This window comes from Mastigoproctus giganteus, chromosome 7 (assembly GCF_048544385.1).
Source record: "Mastigoproctus giganteus isolate SK-2022 chromosome 7, ASM4854438v1, whole genome shotgun sequence".
Taxonomy (NCBI): Eukaryota; Metazoa; Arthropoda; class Arachnida; order Uropygi; family Thelyphonidae; genus Mastigoproctus; species Mastigoproctus giganteus.
This window is the reverse complement of record NC_143581.1, coordinates 95370538-95389871: the sequence shown is the minus strand read 5'-3', so window position 1 is coordinate 95389871 and position 19334 is coordinate 95370538. Positions and strand designations below refer to the sequence as shown.

At 36.9% G+C, this 19334-nt stretch overlaps 1 protein-coding gene across 1 annotated transcript in view; it reads left to right on the top strand.

Annotated features, from left to right (window-relative positions):
- Nucleotides 1–12748, top strand: part of LOC150083089 (ras-related C3 botulinum toxin substrate 1) — a 118987-nt gene extending 106239 nt beyond the window's left edge. The window contains exon 5 of the mRNA XM_090377785.1: nt 10271–12748. Within this exon, the coding sequence (XP_090233911.1) occupies nt 10271–10561 (291 nt within the window). The 3' untranslated portion in view covers nt 10562–12748. The remainder of the gene's footprint in view (nt 1–10270) is intronic.
- The last annotated feature ends 6586 nt before the right edge of the window (nt 12749–19334 follow it).

Sequence of the window (19334 nt, the reverse complement as noted above, 5' to 3'; positions counted from 1 at the left end):
ATGGGATACACTTAAATAGAAAGGGTGCAAGAATATTTACTGATGCTATCGAAGCAGAGTTAGGTGGGTCGGAAAACTGCTAGCTTGGGGGGATACACGGACTAATAGATTAACAGTAACTGCTGGCAGAGGTAAAAGTGATTCTTGCACTACTTCTATTAAAATGCAGCTTGGAAAGCAAGGCAATGGGAATTTCCAGGACTGCTGGGAGTCATAGTGGAACAAGTAAATACATAGGCTATGTTAGGGTAACTAAGAATAGAAACAGGTGCATGTATACTTGCATGTACACCAATGCTAGGAGTATAGTTAATAAATTTGATTAGCTTGAAGTGATAGTCAAGACATCAAAGGCAGATATTGTTGGGATATCAGAGACATGATGTCACACAGACATAAGCAGTGCAGAACTGGAATTTGGGGAGTAAAATGTGTACAGAAAATTATGTTAAGAAACACAAAATCTAAGGAAGTGCATCCAGTTGATGTTGGTGGACAATGCTATGTTGAGTCTGTCTGGTGTGACATAAGCACTGGGAAAGGAAAAATGACAGTAGGTGTTTGTTATATGCCTGATGAGCAATTGTGCAGAGAAATAGTGGGCCACTAAATTGGTGTCTTATAATGGGGGATTTTAATTTCCCGGATATTGACTGGAATTTGTTGGTTGGCCACTGACACACTAGCAAGGCTTTTGTGGATTTATTGGATGATTGTTTTCTACAGCAGCATGTTCGGGAGCAACTAGAGGGAGTAATACTCTTGATCTGATTATCAGTAGTGATTCTTCATGCATCAAGAATCTGCAGATAAAGGAACCACTAGGTGGCAGTGATCACAGTGTGCTGAAGTGGGATTTACTCAAAGAGGTAACTACCATCAAGGGTAAAGGGAAGGGTTTTTCTTTCGTAAAGGTGACTATGGTGGTCTGAGACTGTATTTAAATTCTATACAGTGGAACCAACTGATGATGTTACCAACAGCAAATTCAAATTGGGAAGCATTCAAAGAATTAATCTTGGAAGCTACTAGGCTTTTCATACCAACAAAGAAATATTGTTTGAGATTTAATCCTAAATGGATGTCAGATGAACTAATTAGAAGTGACACAGAAGCCTATGATGGATATAAGCTGGTCTGTAACCATGTTACAAAGGAGGTTAGGCAGGCAAAGACAGATTACGAGAAATCTTTGGAAAAAGATGCAAAGGAAGACAGCAAAGAGTTCTTTACTTATGTAAACTCTAGAAGGAAGGGGATGAATCAGATTGGTCCACTTGATATCGATGGTTCAACTGTTTGATGATCCTACTCAGGTAGCTAACAAACTAAATGAATATTTTGCATCGACTTTCACACATGACTAGTTATTCAGGGAGGAAGTGCCAGAGGTGTATTAAACTCTGGCAGTAAGCTAGATAATCTTGTGATAACTGAAAGTAGTGGAGGAGAAATTGTTGAAGATAAGCACAAGAAAGGCACCTGGGGTGGATGGAATCTATCCAGTTATATTAAAGGAAGCGGCAAAGGAAGTAAGCAAACCCTTAGCCATAATTATGAGAGCTTCTCTGGACACGAGGAAGGTACCCATGGACTGGAGATATGCAAATGTGATCCCAATCCACAAAGGAGGATCAAAGGGAGAGACAGGTAATTACAGACCTATCTGTTTAACTTCTGTTCCAGGGAAATTAATGGAGGCGCTGGTTAAAGAAGCATTGCAGGATCATCTAGACAAGACTTCAGTTATAGCTCGGACATAGCATGGTTTTGTTAAGGGGAAGTCTTGTCAGAACAATTTGATTGGATACTATGATGTGGTTACTAAGGAAGTGGATGCAAAAAATAATTTTGATATCATATATTTGGATCTTAGAAAGGCCTTTGATACTGTTGCACATGGAAGACTGCTGCACAAATTGGAGCAGTGTGGCATTGGAGGCAAATTGCTGCTATGGATAAAGGAATGGTTGAGTGGGAGAAGACAGAGTGGTAATCAATGGACACTGCTCTTCGTGGACTAATGTTATTAGTGGAGTCCCTCGGGGTTCAGTGTTGGGTCCATTGTTGTTTTCTATATTTATAAATGATATTGATGGTGAACAATCGAATGTTGGCAGGGTTGTTAATGACACTAATGACAGTACACTGCTGCAACAGGATCTAGAAAAGTTGAGCAGATGGGCTGAGAGGTGGCAAATGAAGTTTAACATTGACAAATGTAAAGTACTACATATCGGAAGCAGTAATCCCAGAGTAACATATCAACTCTGTGGTACCACACTGACAGTGGTAGAAAATGAAAAGGACCTGGGGGTAATTGTGCAGCAGATATGAAGTTTTCTGAGTAGTGCAGATGGTCTGCAAGAGTAGCTCATGCTGCCTTGTCAGTGATATACAGGAATTTTTCTAGCAGAATTAAGGAGGTGATTATTCCCTTGTATCAGGCCACACCTTGAGTACTGTATACAGGTCTAGAGGCATCATTTAAGAAGGATGTAGAGCTGTTGGAACGAGTACAGAGAAGGGTAACAAGATTAGTAAATGGAACAAGGGGTTGCTCTTACAAAGAAAGGCTTAAGTTTTGCAAATTACAGTGTCTGGAGACTAGGCACTTGTGAGGTGATCTGATTGAGGTGTTTAAAGCCTTGAATGGTTTGAGCATGCTCAATGCTGATGGAATTCTTCCTCTTGCTCAGAATAATAACCTGAGAGGGCATAAATTCAAATTAAGGAAAGACGGTTGTAGGATAGATGTGCAGAAGTTTGCCTTTAGCCAGCGGGTGGTTGATTGCTGGAACAAATGTTCATCTGTCATTGCAGAAGTTGATAGCTTAAATAGATTCAAGGCAGAACTTGACAAACATTTGGAGCGAGTGGATGGGTGAAATAAGGGTGTTTTGTTTTTCGGCTGATGCTATATAAGCTTGCTTTCTTGCATCATGTGCCTTTGCTAATGAAAATCGTACTGATACTTAATGCATGAAGAGTCAAAGCTGATAACCAGATCAAGAATTATTATTATTAATATTTGTTTATTGCTCTGCTCTAGAGCCATACCCTGGACAGCAGTAAGCTGGGGGGGGGGGTGATTATTTCTTTCAAAGGTTAAGGCAGGGACATCTGTCCAGTGTTACATGGAGCCACATGTGTTCTTAACCTGAAAGGAACAGTATTTACAGAATTCTTCAATTACATACTTGAAAATTGTGGAATACTGTATTATCCCAAACTAAGCAATATAATATTTGATCAAAAGTGATGGACAAAACATGAAATATATGTGCAAAAAAAAAAAAAAAAAAAAAGATATTTTCTTGGTTGAGGCAGTCCATATTTTCTTTCTGATGGTGTTCCTGTGAGGTATAATGGTAAATTTTTGTATGTGTCCATTAGCTTCTGGCGTATGACTAGGTGTGCTGCTGGCAGAATTTATCCAGGTTGATGATTAGACTGTTCTAACCATCAACCTGGGAACGTGCCTCTCAGACCTTTGAGGTTGCCGAAACTGATACTCAGCGGGAGCATTGTGTATACTCTAATTCTTCCGGCAATACAGAGAATTTTTGTTAGGTAACTGATATCGGGACATCACATTGTCCTGTGATTAGTCTGACCAGTGCAAGTTGTTGCCTTTCTAACGTGCTGCTGTAGAAAATAGTCAGCCACGAAATTCACTAAAGTCTTGCTAGTGTGTGGGTGACTAACCCAAAAATTTCTGTCAACATCTGAAAAGTTAAAATCCCCATTATGAAGTGTTCTGATTTTCTGTCCCACTATTTCCCTGTATAGCTGTTTGGTATATTAATCACAGTCATTAGGCCTAAAACACACTCCTGCTCAGTTGTTTTCAAAGTGCTTATGTCACACTAAACTGAACTCTACTTTGCACTCGTCATCCAAGTCAATTGGATGCACTGCCTTAGATTTAATGTTCTTAACTAACAGCATAACTCCTCTCCTGTCCTTTCTGTATACATTGTGCTTCCCATATTTAAGTTTGTCATCACTTATGTGTGAGTGACACCATGTCTCTGCTGTTCCTACTAGCCAGGTGGGAAGGAGCAGCAGTGCGTACCACACGCTTCTTGATTAGACCGGGGTTCGAGCCCGTCACCACCAAATATGGAGGATGCGGAAAGGTCAAGGAATGACCACCGCATATTCCGGAGCAATATGGCCTTAGTTGCTAATGCTCCTAAAAACCAAACAAACAACAACAGCTGTTCCTACAGTGTCTGCATTTTGATGGCTTAATCCTAGGAACTAGGATTAAGTCATCACACTAATGCTGGGAACTTTGTTCCTAGCATTAGTGTATATGCAAATATACATACATGTGTTCTTATTCTTATTTACCCTAACACTGCCCCTGTATTCATTTGTTCCATAATGACCCATAACAGTTCCTGAAATCCTAGACTCTAGTTAAACTAATAGTCTAGAAGACTATTAGTTTAAGAGCCGCGGCATTATGGCCTTTGCCTCCCTTGCGCCATAAAGCCTACATACAAACAAACTAGAGCTGTGGATACAGAGTAGCAGATACAGAGTACCAAGCAGAGTACCATACAGATACTGCTAGCTGTGGATACAGAGTACCAAGCTAGCAGTTTTCTAACCTACCGATCACTACCTCGATAGCTTTAGCAAATATTCTTGCACCCTGAAACTGAAATGTATCCCATTCCTATAAAAACAGTCTCTCCTCCTAACGAGCACAGTCTGCACTGAGAAAAATTCTACCCCATGAGCATTGTGCATTCTCTCCAGGGCTGAATTGATTGACAAGGCTCCCAGCATATACTCCTTTCTAGGCAGAATTGCAGAGATGCTTTCAAATTCAGCACTAACTTGTGACTTTTTTTTTTTTGACAACATGTGCAACAATATCACCTTTTGTGCCCTTTAAAGATGATATCTACTGTACAGTGTCTTCTATTTTTGCCCCTGGCAGGACATACCTTGGTCCTATTCCACAAGTTGGCACCTACTTTCTTCATACTCTATGCACCTAGCACACACAAAGACATCCTCTTTGGCTGGACCATGCCCTGTTCCAGAAATCTGCAAACATTTCTGGAACAGGGGATCACCAAGAAGGGAAGAATGATATCCAGCTCAGGACCCTGGGTTTGCCAAGCCCATTGTGTAGTCCAGTGTTTCCCAACCTTTTTCAAGTCACGACCCCCTTTTATAATAGCCAAGTAACCTGCAACCCCCACCACATTTGCATAAAAGGCATTTTTAATAGAGTAAAGAAAACACGTTAAAAATAGTTTTTCAGAATATAATTCTAACCTAATATTTAATGTGATGGTTGTACTTGCATCTGGGCAACCAGCTTCAAAATTCACCGCTGAGTGTTAAAAGCCAACCTCATGTCATCCTCAACATTCAGTCCATTTCTTGCCTTTGTTTTGATATGAAGAAGCGTTGAAAATCCACTGTTGCAGAGATATGTAGAGGCAAATGGAAGTAAAACACGAAAGGCTAGTATGGTGACATTTGGATATGACTGATACATAGCACACCAGAACTGAGTGAGCAACTTTTCATAAAACAAATTACGTGCCGAGGAATCGTTTTGCAGATACCAGAATTCATCCTGTACTTCATTGGGAATGCTGGCTACATTCAGGGAAACGGAGAATGGGTTTCTTACCGGTGCAGCTTCTTCTGTAAGCTCAGGGAAGTACCGCTGAAATTCCCTTTCAAGGGATTCAAAGTGCCCAGTAATCTCCTTCTTCAGATTCTCATCCAGTTCACCTTCAGATTCCTCAACCACACTGCAGATTTTTTCAAACATGGCAATGTTTCCAAGATTTACTCTCCGACACCAGTTTTGCAGCTTGGATACAAATGCCTGAAGATTGTCTTGAAATTGGATAATGCGTGTTTCCTTTCCCTGAAGTTTCAGGTTCAGCATATTTAACTGGTCTAAAATGTCTGCTAAGTAAGCAACTCTTTTCTTCCAAGCTTCATCATTAAAGTAAGCCACAAAGTCATGGTTCCCTTGCACTTCCAGGAACAACTTGATTTCATCTTTAAACTCAAAGACACGATTGACAACATTTCCTTTTGACAACCAGCATACAGCAGTGTAGAAAAGAAGAACCGTGTGATCAGAATTCATGTCTTTACAAAGTTCTTTAAACAGACAGGTTTTGACGCCTCCAGATTTGATGTAATTCACAATTTTGATCAGAGAATCAAGGAGCTGGAAGAGTCTTGCTGACAAGAGCATATTGGTGAATTCTTTCACTTTTGAAAAAGTCAGGCTTTTGTCTGAAAGCCTGACTTTGACCCTAGCATAGCTGGTGCTCTATCTGTATAGATGTTTTTCCACTGTAGTCCTCCAGTTTCAAAAAAGATATTTATCTTCTCCATAATATCTTCACCTTTTGTAGTAGTTTAAAATACACTACAAAACTGGAACTCTTCTTTGATGTCATCTGAATGAATATATTTCACAAAGACAAGCAACTGAGAACATGAACTTACATCCGTTGATTCATCAACTTGAAAAGAAAACGATGGAGAAACTTTGATTTCATTCAAAACCTGCCCTTTCGCATCTACGGACATAGCTGAAATGTTACCTCTGAATAGTGTTATTGGAAAGAGATATTTATCGCATCTTTATCTCACTGGCTTCCCCAAGAATTAACTTCAACATGCAGGGTTCGATGACTGTTTCTCCAATCATGTAAGTTTTTTTTGTTTGGCAATTTCCAATGTGATTCATATGATGCTTGCTGTGCTCTGGTGCTGAAAACTTCCTGTAGGATCAAGTCTCTGATGTTGAGACCTGTTTCATGGTGTCGAAAGAACTCCAAATCCTTTTTAGTATGTTCTGAATGCTTTGTCTCTAAGTGACGTTTCAGTTTTGAAGGTTTCATAGATTCAGCACTGAGAACGACATTGCACAAAACGTATTGTGGCTTCTCTATGCCATTGCTGATCAAGAGGTGGTAAAGCCAAATTTTAGATAGTCTTCTGAATGTTTGTTTTTTTCTCCATGGGTACGGATTTAGCACGGACTGATGACGACCTACTGACGCTCTTTCGATTTTAGAAAGTGCAAGCAGTAGCTAACCCATGCTTGACACCGAGTGGCTGGTTTCTATCATGGCGCCAACTAAAGGTGGTTGACTATTGCCAAATTAAGTTTACACCAATTTGCATTAGACTGCCCATCACAGACGTTATTGAATTACATCATTGTAAACATGCCGGTGTCAGCAAAACATACGGGGTGATCTTCAACTGCGTTAAGAGAGCAACTCACCTTTATTCAACAGTCTGTTATTCACATATCGAGACACTGATTAAAAATGAATTTTGATATTGAATTTTGCATTATAGTGAATATCTTTTTTTTTTCCAGTTTACTATTTGTAACATAGAATCTTATTCTAATGATAACACTGCATTTGTATATTTTATTTTTAGGGAGCAAATCAAGGTTCACCGTTACGGAAATTTGAAAAAATATTAAAGGCCATAGCAAATAATTAAAATAATATAAAATGTTTGATATGTATGAACACGGTGGGCTTTTAATATTTTTTACGTATCCGCTGCAGTGGACCTTAAGTCACTTCCTCCTTTCATTATCAAAAATCAGTGTTATGACCACTAATAGAATATTGCAGTGTAGCCATATGCCATATTAAAATAAGTGTTGAAAACTTTTGTGGCAAAATTTCCTATAAAAATATCCCCCCCCCCCCAGTAAAACACTTTGTGACCCCCTTGGGGTCACGACCCACAGGTTGGGATCCTGTGGTGTAGTGTGTGGTTTTTTTTTTTTTTTTTTTTTTTTCCACCATTTCCACATTAATATTTGTCCATTTTGACTTGATAGTCAAGTTTGCAGTGGGGGGGGGGGACTTTGGGGAAGTGTTCTCCCCCCAAGCCTAAATAAATTGGAGAAAATACTTTGGGTTTCATGATATTGTTGTTGTATGATAACTATTTGTGTGAATGATACTCTAAAGAGCCTTTCAATTAAAAGAAACTGGGATCTGTCTTCCTTATTTTTAGATTACAATTTTTTTTATCGTATAGATGTTTTTTGTCATATTTCAGCTGAAAATTTTGAATTTTATATTACAATAAGAGTTAAATTTTATGATTTATAAATTTAAATTTTGCATAATAACTGCTTAAGTGGGAAAGCTGTTTCCCATTCTTGACATAGCCCAAAAACATTATCGATATACCCTTCTGAGACATATAGATTTTATTTGGGTGGAAAGAACAAAGTACATGACCTAAAGTTCCCTTTTGTAGCCAGTAGTTCTCTGTAGAACTGCTGGCTTTTATATAAAGCTAAACCTTTTGTGTGTTTGATTTATGTTCAAATTACCCACTACCATGACAATAAATAGAAGTTTGTTCCAACAGTCAATCTTTGATTGAAAGTGAATTTTTGCACATTTATCCTGCAACTGTCGTTTCTCAGTTTCAGTTTGTATCCTTGTGTGTTCCCAAAAAAAAAAGAGAGAAAGAGAGATGCCATCAAAATTTAGTTTATTCAGTCCATTTAAAGCCTTAAAACTTAGAATTAAAGGCAAATGATCCAAGGAAGCAAACTTTTTCTGCATGAGACAAAAATAAATTAATAAAATTATAATAAAAATTTAAATAAAACAATATTCATATTCTCATTCCCACAAGATATCATCCAACTCTGGTTTAAACTTACTCACTTCCTCCACCATGTTGGGAGGCAACTTGTTCCAATGTTCAACAATCCACTGCCCATAGGTGAACTTCGTGAGTTTGTTTGTGTCCCCTGGTTCGTGTATCACCCACAATGGATAACAAATCTTTCTCATTCATTTTACTCAATCCCTTCAGAGACATAATGAAATCTGATCTCCCTTTAGATGTCTGATTGGTTAAGTTTTACAGTCCACACCTAAAACCATACCTCATATGTGCATTGCTTTGCACTCATCAAGGTTCTGGTCACCCTTCTATGAGCTCTATCTTTTTTAGGTGTGGTCTCAGACCAATTTTTCTAGATCTTGTTATTATAATACACCTTGATCCCTATCATTGACCATTCTCCCAACCTTTGCAAACTTAGACAGTAAGCATCATGTGCCGTCGTCAATATCATTAATAAATACTGAAAACAGTGAGGAGCCCAGCACTGAACCCTGAATTATTCCACTAATGACGCCTATCCAGGAAGTAGTGTCCATTTGTAACCACTCTTCTTCCATCGATCATCCCTTTATCCATAGCAGTAGCTTGTTCCCACTGCCACATTGCTCCTATTTTTACAGCACTCTTTCATATGAAAGTGTCACAAAGTTTCCTGAAATATATATGATGTCAAAATTATTTTTAGAATCCATTTCTATTTTTATTGCAAAATATCTAATCAGATTGGTCAAACAGGAATTGCTCCTTGACAAACCCATTCTGTGATTTCTGTGTAAATGTATTCCTACAATATTTCTTTAACCATTGATCATTATTTTCTCTGGAACCAAGGTGAATCCGACAGCTCTGTAATTACTCACTTTGCCCTTTGATCTTCCTCCTCATGTTATCTGAATAGGAGAGACATTTGAACACCTCTATTCTACCTTCCCTGGATCTAAAGATGCTCTCATGATTATGGCCAAAGGTTTGCTGTTACTGCTGGTTTTATTGGGTAGATTCCATCAGTGACTTATATACTTTTAGCTTTAACAGTTTTCCTCCATTTTCTTCTCACTTATGACAAAATCATTTAGTTCCCAGTTTTAACATAGTATAGTTAAGGTATTACCATTCCTTAACATTCACCCATAAATGTTGATTCCATTTGTCAGTAACCGGAGCAGGATCATCAGTATTTATGCAGTTTATACCTAGTGGTCAATGTGGATCCTTCTAGTGTTAGCATAAGCAAAGAAATCTTTGCTTTGCATCCTTAGCCAAAGACAAACTTCTCATCTGCCTTTGCTTTTCAAATCTCCTTCGTGACTTGTTGCAAACTAGGTGGTATTTACCATAGGTTTCTGTGTCCTTATAATTTAAAATCATACTGTGCATTTTTCTTTCCTGCCACAATTCTCATCTGGTCAGTCATCTGACATCCATTTAGGTTCAAAATCTAGAACTGCTGGTAACTAATTCCCGAAATGTATTAGTATTAAGATCAATGTTAATTTTTAATCTGTTGTTATTGGTAATAATGTATTTGCTCTTATTGTTATTTTATTTATTATTTATTTATTTTTTTTTTTTTTTACATTAATTTCAGTGGTATCCTGAGGTCAGCCACCATTGCCCCAATACACCAATTATCCTAGTGGGTACAAAATTAGATCTCAGAGAAGATAAGGAGACAATTGAAAAATTAAAAGAGAGAAAACTTGCACCTATCACCTATCCTCAAGGTCTAGCAATGGCTAAAGAAATAGGAGCAGTAAAATATCTTGAATGTTCAGCCCTTACCCAGAAGGGATTAAAAAATGTTTTTGATGAAGCCATTAGAGCTGTTTTATGCCCTCAACCTAAGCCTAAAAAGAGGAAGCATTGCAGACTGCTGTAATTTGTGTAATATCAATTCCCTTTCCTCCTTCAATGATGTGTTCCAACACCACTGGATTTTTTAAATGCTTTAAACAATATTATTATTTTTGGTATAGTCAAGGTTTGGTATAAAGAATTTGTAGCAATTGAGAAAATTCCACTAATCTACTTTTTTGTATATTTATCTTTATTAATACTGTTTTTGAGTAGTGCTTTTATAAATTTGCTTTCATTTGATGATGGACTAAGAATTTTGGATTGATTTCTTAATTTAAGTATATAATAGAAGTTATGTATTTGCTTTCAATAGATATATGATGACAAAATGAAAGAAATCAGTAATTCATTTCTAATGTAATTGAATTGGCCTATTTTAACCTTGAGCAGAAAGTTTTGAATGATGTGCTTTCACATTTGTAGGGCATATTTTCATTGCTACGAGCTATCCTTATAAAAATATATTAATCTGATTACATATCCAATTTAATTTTTATCGAGATTATATGAAGAACTGGTTAAATTGAATAGCAAAACAGCTCTTGAATGCTGTAGACATTTACTGATTTCAAAGATACTGATTTCATTATCCATGCCTTACAGACCTGTCAATTACAGCAATACTTGTCGTTCCAGGTGTCTGTTGTATTCCACACATCTCTCTCCCTTGTAATTGTTAATCTTATATTTTAGATGTACAAACATTGCTTCTTTGTATGTACAACCCTTACTGTCATTTTGAGACAGAAATAAAATTAATTGTTTATAAGCCATCAGTCAGGATTTTGCATTAGCTGTTAACTAGGCTACTTCTTATTCTCATTATCACTCCTCTCCCCCTTTATATATAACAAAAAAAAAAAAAAACTTGTGGGTGGTGACATGAATATTGAAATTGGTATTTTCTTATATAAGCCTGTTTAATCTTACCAAGATTATACAAATGAACCTATAAAAATGGTAGCATTTTTACAAGGGCTTCTGTAACTCACTTTGTAATATTCCTTCAATTTATCACTAAATGCAAAATATATTTGGTATGTAAAACTATGTGATATTAAAACCGAAAGTGAAATCTGTGAAAACAATATAGGCATTAAATGGCAGTTTTATTTATTCATGAGTTTTACTTGTTATAAAATAATTTAATTGGAAACAAATTTTTACATAAAAGCATAGTGACAGAAAGAGTTGAAATAAGGCATTCTGATTGCAAAAAATATCACTGATTCTGCTCATTTTCCTATTCATTTTGCTATTTCAGGACATGGCAGACAGTTATACATATCTTTAGTATGTCCTGTACAAATCTTTGGTGAAGTAGCATAACTGTTTTGGGAGAAAGGGGAATTTTTTTTTTTTTTATTAATTACTAAACACTGTAAAAGCAATTGACATTACAACTTCTTGTTGTAACAAGTTGAAATTATTGGATGGGATTTATGGGTCATTTCTGCAGCATAGAAAAGTTTGACTGGTTTTGTATACACATTCATATATATGCATAAACACTGCTGTTAGTTCTTAACATTAAATCACCAAAAATTGACCAGTCATCTGGACTTCTAAGTAAACAGTTACCTGTTATGACTGTGAGTCTCAATTGTGCCTGTATTATTATGATTTTTTTTTTTTTTTTATATATATATATATATATATATATACACACACACACTAAAAGTAGTGTTTTTATAATAACTTTGTTGATGGTATTAGCTGTTAAACAAAAGTTAACAATTTGATATCAAATTGTGCCTCTTTGTGTATTATGCTTGTATATAAGGGCTCTGGGAAAAGATATGCTCAAATCTAGATTTTATATAATTAAAATTTATTGGCAGATGGTCTTCCTGAAATTTAATTGGAAATGGTGCATATTTTTCTTTGACTACATTTAAAGGGAGTTTTTTGTTGTTGAAATCTTAATTTCTTTAAACACCACCTACTTTTTTTTATGTAGACTTTGAAATAATTTTGTACTGAGTTAATGTTAACATCAGATTGGTTCAGTTATATTTATTAAAAAAGAATAAAAAACTGCCTTAACTTCAGTTTTTGCCCCTACAATTTCTAGTTACCTATGTGATGCTTAATGCACACTATGATAGTACTGCAGTGAAATATGGAACTGGTTGATTATATTGTAATTACATTGTATATGCATATTGTTGTTTATTTTCAAATAAATTTAACCTGCTCTTGTAGTAAACTTTATATAGTTTCTGAAACTTGTACAGGGTGTGAGAATAAATTAGACCTGTTTCGTAACTAGAATAAACACCTAATTTGTTGTTATGGGATATTTTCTTTGCGTTAAATGTAACAGATCATCCAAATATTAATGTTTCATTGTGTATTAAAACTCATAATCATATAACATAAATTCCAGTTGCACTAAAACTCTAGTGGAGTCAATAAATCTTCAAAAATGTGGCTATTATGTTTAGAAAACCTTGCATGGGAAAAAATATATCTGAAAATAAACAGTTTTAGTTATCCAGCTCTCATTCATATGATTGCAGTATTTTAGCTTTCATCACACAACAGTAAAATATTGATAATATAAATATACAGGAGTTAAGTTGTCTTGTTTTATAATTCTTTCTGTTTTGTCAATAAAGGTATCATTTTATACACAGCTGCTAACCTTTTTTTTTTTTTTTTTTCCCCAGAAAGGAGGATTTATTTATTATTTTTTTTTTTTTTTTCAGAAAGATTTTTTTTTTTTTAATTATGAAAAGGTGGGGTGGCAATTTTTATTTTTTTAATTCACTTTGAATATTAAGTCAAGTCTGAATTTAAGAAATACTATTTTATATTAGGATATGAGGTTGTTTACCAGTACTAATGCTTTCAAACAGCACAGGGAGGATTTGATTTTTTCTTCAACACAGCTTTACAAGTCTCTTACCAAACAGCACTTTCTCATTTTTATACTCAGGAAGGTGTCCCACAAGGATCAATACTTAGCACTACTCTTTTTCACTTATACTTGAACTTGATAATAACCCACAACATTCCCAGTACTGTAGACCTATATATTTACCCTTTATGATCATGCTGTTGTCTGCATGAGTAGCACGGTATCATCATTCCCACACACGGTGGAAAAGACCCAGGTTTGAATCCAGTCAATGACATGAACTTTTGAGCTCTGAAGGCAATGATTGAGTGCAATCCAGGGATTATTAGATAGAAATGGCATTCTGAAAAACTCACAGCATGGTTTTGTTAAGGGAAGGGGAAACTAAGTTAGTGAGTTCTTTGGCGCCTCCGTAGCCAGGTGGGAAGGAGCAGCAGTGCGTAGCATAAGCTTCTTGATTAGATTGGGGTTCAAGCCCGTCACCACCAAATACGGAGGATGCAGAAAGGTCACTGAATGACCACCGCATATCCCGGAGCAATATGGCCTTAGTTGTTAATGCTCCTAACAAACAAACAACAGTGAGTTCTTTTGGTCCGGTCACTCGTGAGCTTGATGTAGGAAACAATTCGACAGTTTTTTGAATTTTAGCAATACTCTATAAGCTGGAACATGGGATTATTGGCAAAGTTCGAAGGTGGATTGCAGGATGACTTGCTGCGAGGCAGAGGGTTGTGATCAATGGATATTCTTCAGATGTGTAACAGCAGGTTTAGTCCCTTGAGGATTGGTTTTTGGACCACTGTTTATAATTTTCAAAAACAATATTGACAAAAGAGCAGAAGCCATGATGTCAAATTTTGCAGGTTATGTAAAGATAGTCTTTAATGATCGGTACCACGCAGGGGGCTTAGAGGGGAACAGGTATCTTGTGTGTTATCAGACACTCAGCCTAAAACACTGATGGATCCAATATCTCTATTACAGAAGATTTAGGAGAAGTCTGGTTGGCCTGCCTCGCTAAAATCCACTCATTCACACATTCTCGATGGTAAGCCCTGCTATGTCACTTAGGTGGCAACGAACGTGTAGAGTGGTTCTTTTCAAGACGCCTGATCAGTGTGAAGAGGAAAAGACCAAATCCTCCAGCATATGACAGCACGACAAAACAAATGGCCCTCAGCATCTTTCACTCCCCCTCTTACGGCAGCAAGAGGATCAGAGTGGAAGCAGAGGGTGCTAAGAATCTCTGATTACGACCAGGCTGCCATGCGTGGAAACCGAACTTGGCCTGTTATAACGTAAGATCACTCATCGGTGAAGACAGGATATTAGAGCTGGAAAAGTAATTAGAAAATGTGACGGAATATCATCGTTTTGGCCGAAACAAGAAGAAATTAATCACTTATATGTTTATCAAGTGGAAATCTGCTGTATACCAATGGAAACGGTGAAAGGAGTGCAGTTGGGTTCCTGGTCCATAAAGATTAAAAAACATTTTGGAATTCAAAAGTACATCAAGGGTGTCAAGACTAATATTCAAGATTTCTAAGAGATACAAGCTAAAGGTTATGATTTATGCACCAACATCGAGCCATGAAGAGGTTGAAGAAATGTACACCGAAATTGAGTCTTCTAGATGAGCAGAAAACCCACTACATTTATTATGGGGGACTTCAATGCTAAGGTATAAAAAAGACAAAACAGCGCAGAAGGGGGAACTATAGGAAATTTTGGAATTGGAGAAAGACTTGTGGAATTTGCATAATCTCAAGGATTGTCAGTAATGAACACTTTTTTCAAGAAAAGGGTGAACAGAAAGTGGACATAGAAGAGTCCAAATGGATTAACAACTAATGAAATAGACTTCATCCTCACTAACAAGATATATTTTGAGTGATGTTACCATCCTGAATAAGGTAAATGTTGGAAGTGATCACAGAATGGTAAGATGTACACTTGATATAGATGTAGGAAAGGAAGGGAAAAAACTGACTTGAGTAAATAATACAAAGGTCTTCGAGATAACAGAAGAGGAGAAAAAGCAGTATGTACTGGAACTTAAGAACAAGTTTGAGCTTCTGCAGACTGTTCAGGACCAAGATATCGATGAGGAATATTACAACTTTCTGAAAGTGATAAAAGTCCAAGAAACCTACAGGGAAAAAAGAAATCCAAAGAAGAAAAAATTAGTCAAGAAACACGATATGATGAACCGAAGGTGAAAAATGAAGAGCAAGATAAATACTAACAAGGAAAAAATTGAGTATACCGAGTTATGCAAAACCATTAGAAAGAGACTCAGAGAGGACAAGATTTAACACAAGAAAAGTAGAACAAGCATTAAAGGATTTAAATGAGCAGTAATACAGAAAGACAAATGATACTGAAACTGAAGAATAGCGATGGTGTACTTATAAACAGCAGAGAAGGCATAATTCAAATAGCAGAAGACTACTATAGAGAATTATACAAGGAGCGAGGGATTGATACTAGCAGTGGGGAAGATGTATTGCAAAGTAGCAATGCATACGACATACCCGATATTCTTCCTGATGAGGTAGAACATGCATTGGAGAAAATAAAGAATCAGAAAACCCCAGGGGAAGTTGAAGTTACTGTAGAGTTGTTAAAATTGGGAAGAACACAAAGTGCATTAGAAAAGGTGTGATGCCTAAGCAGTGGAATAATGCAATCATAGTTTTGCTGCGTAAGAAAGGAGATAAATCAGAAATTGGAAATTATGGACCAATTAGCTTGTTATCCCACATCTACAAGTTGTTCCCAAGGGTCATTACTAACAGATGAGAAAGAATACTTGATGAGAATCAACCAAAAGAGCAAGCCGTCTTTAGAACAGGATTCTCAACTATGGATCACCTTCACGTAATATCACAGCTAATGGAGAAAGCGAATGAATATAAAACACCATTATGCCTGACATTTGTGGATTATGAAAAGGCATTTGACAGCATAAGGCAATGTTTCAGGCACTGGAAAGACAAGGCATAGATACCCCACATATGATTTTAAAGAAAATATATGCGACTGCTACCTCCTTTATTAGACTAGACAAAGACGGTAGGAAATTTAAAATCGAGAAAGGAGTTCGACAAGGAGACAATATCTCCGAAGCTGTTTACTGCTGCCATTGAGGAAGCTTTCAGAAGATTAGACTGGTCCCAGAAAGGAGTCAATGTGAACTGAGAGTACCTAAACCATTTACGATTTGCAGATGACATTGTGATCATAAGCCACGATCCCAAAGAAATAGAGGAAAATCTTAATCAGTTATGCACAGTTAGTAAGGATTTTGGACTAAAGATGAACATGGCTAAAACAAGTAATGATGAGCAAGTATGCCACAGAAAGAAAAATAATGATTGAAGTAGCAGTAATTGAAAAGGTGGAGCCATATACTTATCTAGGACAAGTTATTAGCTGTAATAATGATAAATGGCTGGAAGGCAAGAGAAGAATAAATTTTGGATGGATAGCATTCTGGAAATATAGTCACATACTGAAGAGCAATATTCCAGTTTGTCTGAAACGTAAAATAATGAACCAATGTATACTCCCCACCATGACATGGAAGTGAAACTTGGGCAATCACCAAAAGAATGGAAGAGAAGCTGAGAACTACACAGCAAAGAATGGAACGAGTTATATTGGGAATCAGACTGTTAGATAAGAAGAGAAACACATGGATAAGGCAGCAAACTCAAGTAAAAGACATTGTTATCAAAACTAAAGAACTAAAATGGTCTTGGGCAAGACAGCTCGATGACAGATGGACTAAGAAAATAACAGAATGGTACCCAAGAGGAGCTGGCAGAAAACCTGGAAGACAAAGGCAGAGATGGATAGATGAAATTCATGAGTTTGTGGGGAGTAAATGGATGGCCAGTGCTCAAAACAAGGAACTGGAAAGTTGCTGGAGAGGCCTTCATCCTGCAGTGGATTGAAAATGGCTGATGATGATGATGATGACCATGCTGTGCTCCTTTGGGATGATTTGAATAGACTTCAAGAATGGTCAGAAAAGATCTTTGTATTTTAATGCAGGGGCTTACATTTGAAGAGCAACCCCAAAATAACTTATACACTTGGTGGGTTCGAATTAAAACCAGTAAAGAAAGAAACAGATGTGGAAGTTATTATATGGGCAGCTATGAATTTATCTGATCATTGTAAACTGGCATGTGACCAGGAAAGCCAGTGGTGATTTATTGAATGATAGGCTATAAAGATGGGGATATAGGATGTCATAATTCCATTATATGAAGGAGTTGTCAAACCACACTATGTCCAAGTACAGAGAGCTCATCTGAAAAACAGACATTGAGGTTCCTGAAAGGGTGGAAAGACAAGCAATTCATAGATCAGCAAAAGGATGACCGTAAGAGGAAAGACTTGTGGGTTACAAAACTTTACTACCTGACAGTTAAGTGGGGGGGAGGCCTGATTGAGGTTTTTAAGGCTCTGAGAAGGAGTTAGTAAAATGAATGAAGATGAAATGTTCACTGTTACAAAGAATTTCAGATCTAGGTGCAATCAATTCAAATTATAGAGGAAGTGGTTTAGGCTAGACTATAAAGTTTTCTGCCATCCAATGAGTTGATTATTGGAACAAGTTGAACTTTAATTTCTTCAACTGACAATTAGAAGTTGTCATGAAGAAAGGTAGGCAAACTAGATTGTGGCAAATTACCTATGTGATGGAGGCAAATAATTTGTCTACTTTTTATTACTTTTTTTTTTTTTTCAGCTAGTGCCGCATTAGCCTGTGGCTTCTTTGTACTATACAGCTAAAATGCCAATACAACCCATACTCAGTGCCAGACATCTGTGGCTAAATTCCGTTCCTTTGTGCGTGTGTGTGTTGTCAAGATCTACGGCGGAAGGTGAACTGAATTTTGCATTTATTGATAATGACTACTACATCTTTATTGGCTAAGATAAAATTTACATATTTCATATTCAGCATTTGTTGCTAATGCATTTGAATTAGACATTACAATCACAGCAAAAGAACTTAAGTTGATTTGGAATGCTAGAGCAGTATACAGTGGGGCTTCGACTTAAGATGACATTGACATCCGATATTGTCAAGAACCTGGTATGCTTTCCATACGATCATTTATTTTAAGGACCGATGATATTTACAGGTCCCGATGGCTTTCCAATATAGCTGGAACGATACATGGGTGGAATAAGCACGAATATCAAAAGTTTTGAAAGTCATGGGGAGGCATCCAGTGCTGATAATAAAGCAGCTGAAACCTTTAAAATTGAATTACAAGAGTTTGTTGATGAGGAGGGTTAACTTCCCCATCAGGTTTTCAACATTGATGAAACTGGTCTCTTCTGGGAGCGAATGCCCAGGAGAACATAAATCACTAAGGATGAGGCTAGTTTACTGGGAAATGTCTATGCAAGATAGGCTCACTCTCCTGTTCGGTGCTAATGCCACTTGAGATTTTAAGCTGAAGCCTTTGCTTGTGTATCACTCTAATACCCCCAGAGTATTTAAACAACAAAAGGTCGACAAAGGCATTTTAGCGCAGTAACAAGGCTTGGGTTACAGGATGTCTTCAATGAATGGGAGCTTTGAAGTTTTCTGTCCTTCAGTGAAGAGTTATGAGAAAACAGCTTCCTCTGAAGGCACTTCTGCTCGATGATGCGCTAGCCATGATCCCAATCTTGCACAATTTGACTTTGTTCAAGTCAAATTTTTGCCACTCAACACCACTCCTCTTCAATGGATTGACCAGCAAGTGGGGATTGTGTGGCTGATTGTAAGTTCTTGGAATGATGTTTCCACCAGGTGCTTAAATTCAGCCTTGAAAAACGCCTTTAATTATCCATAACGTTGACGGATTTGAAGATGATGGTCCTTTGACAAATGATGTCACTCTTAGTAAATCAATGG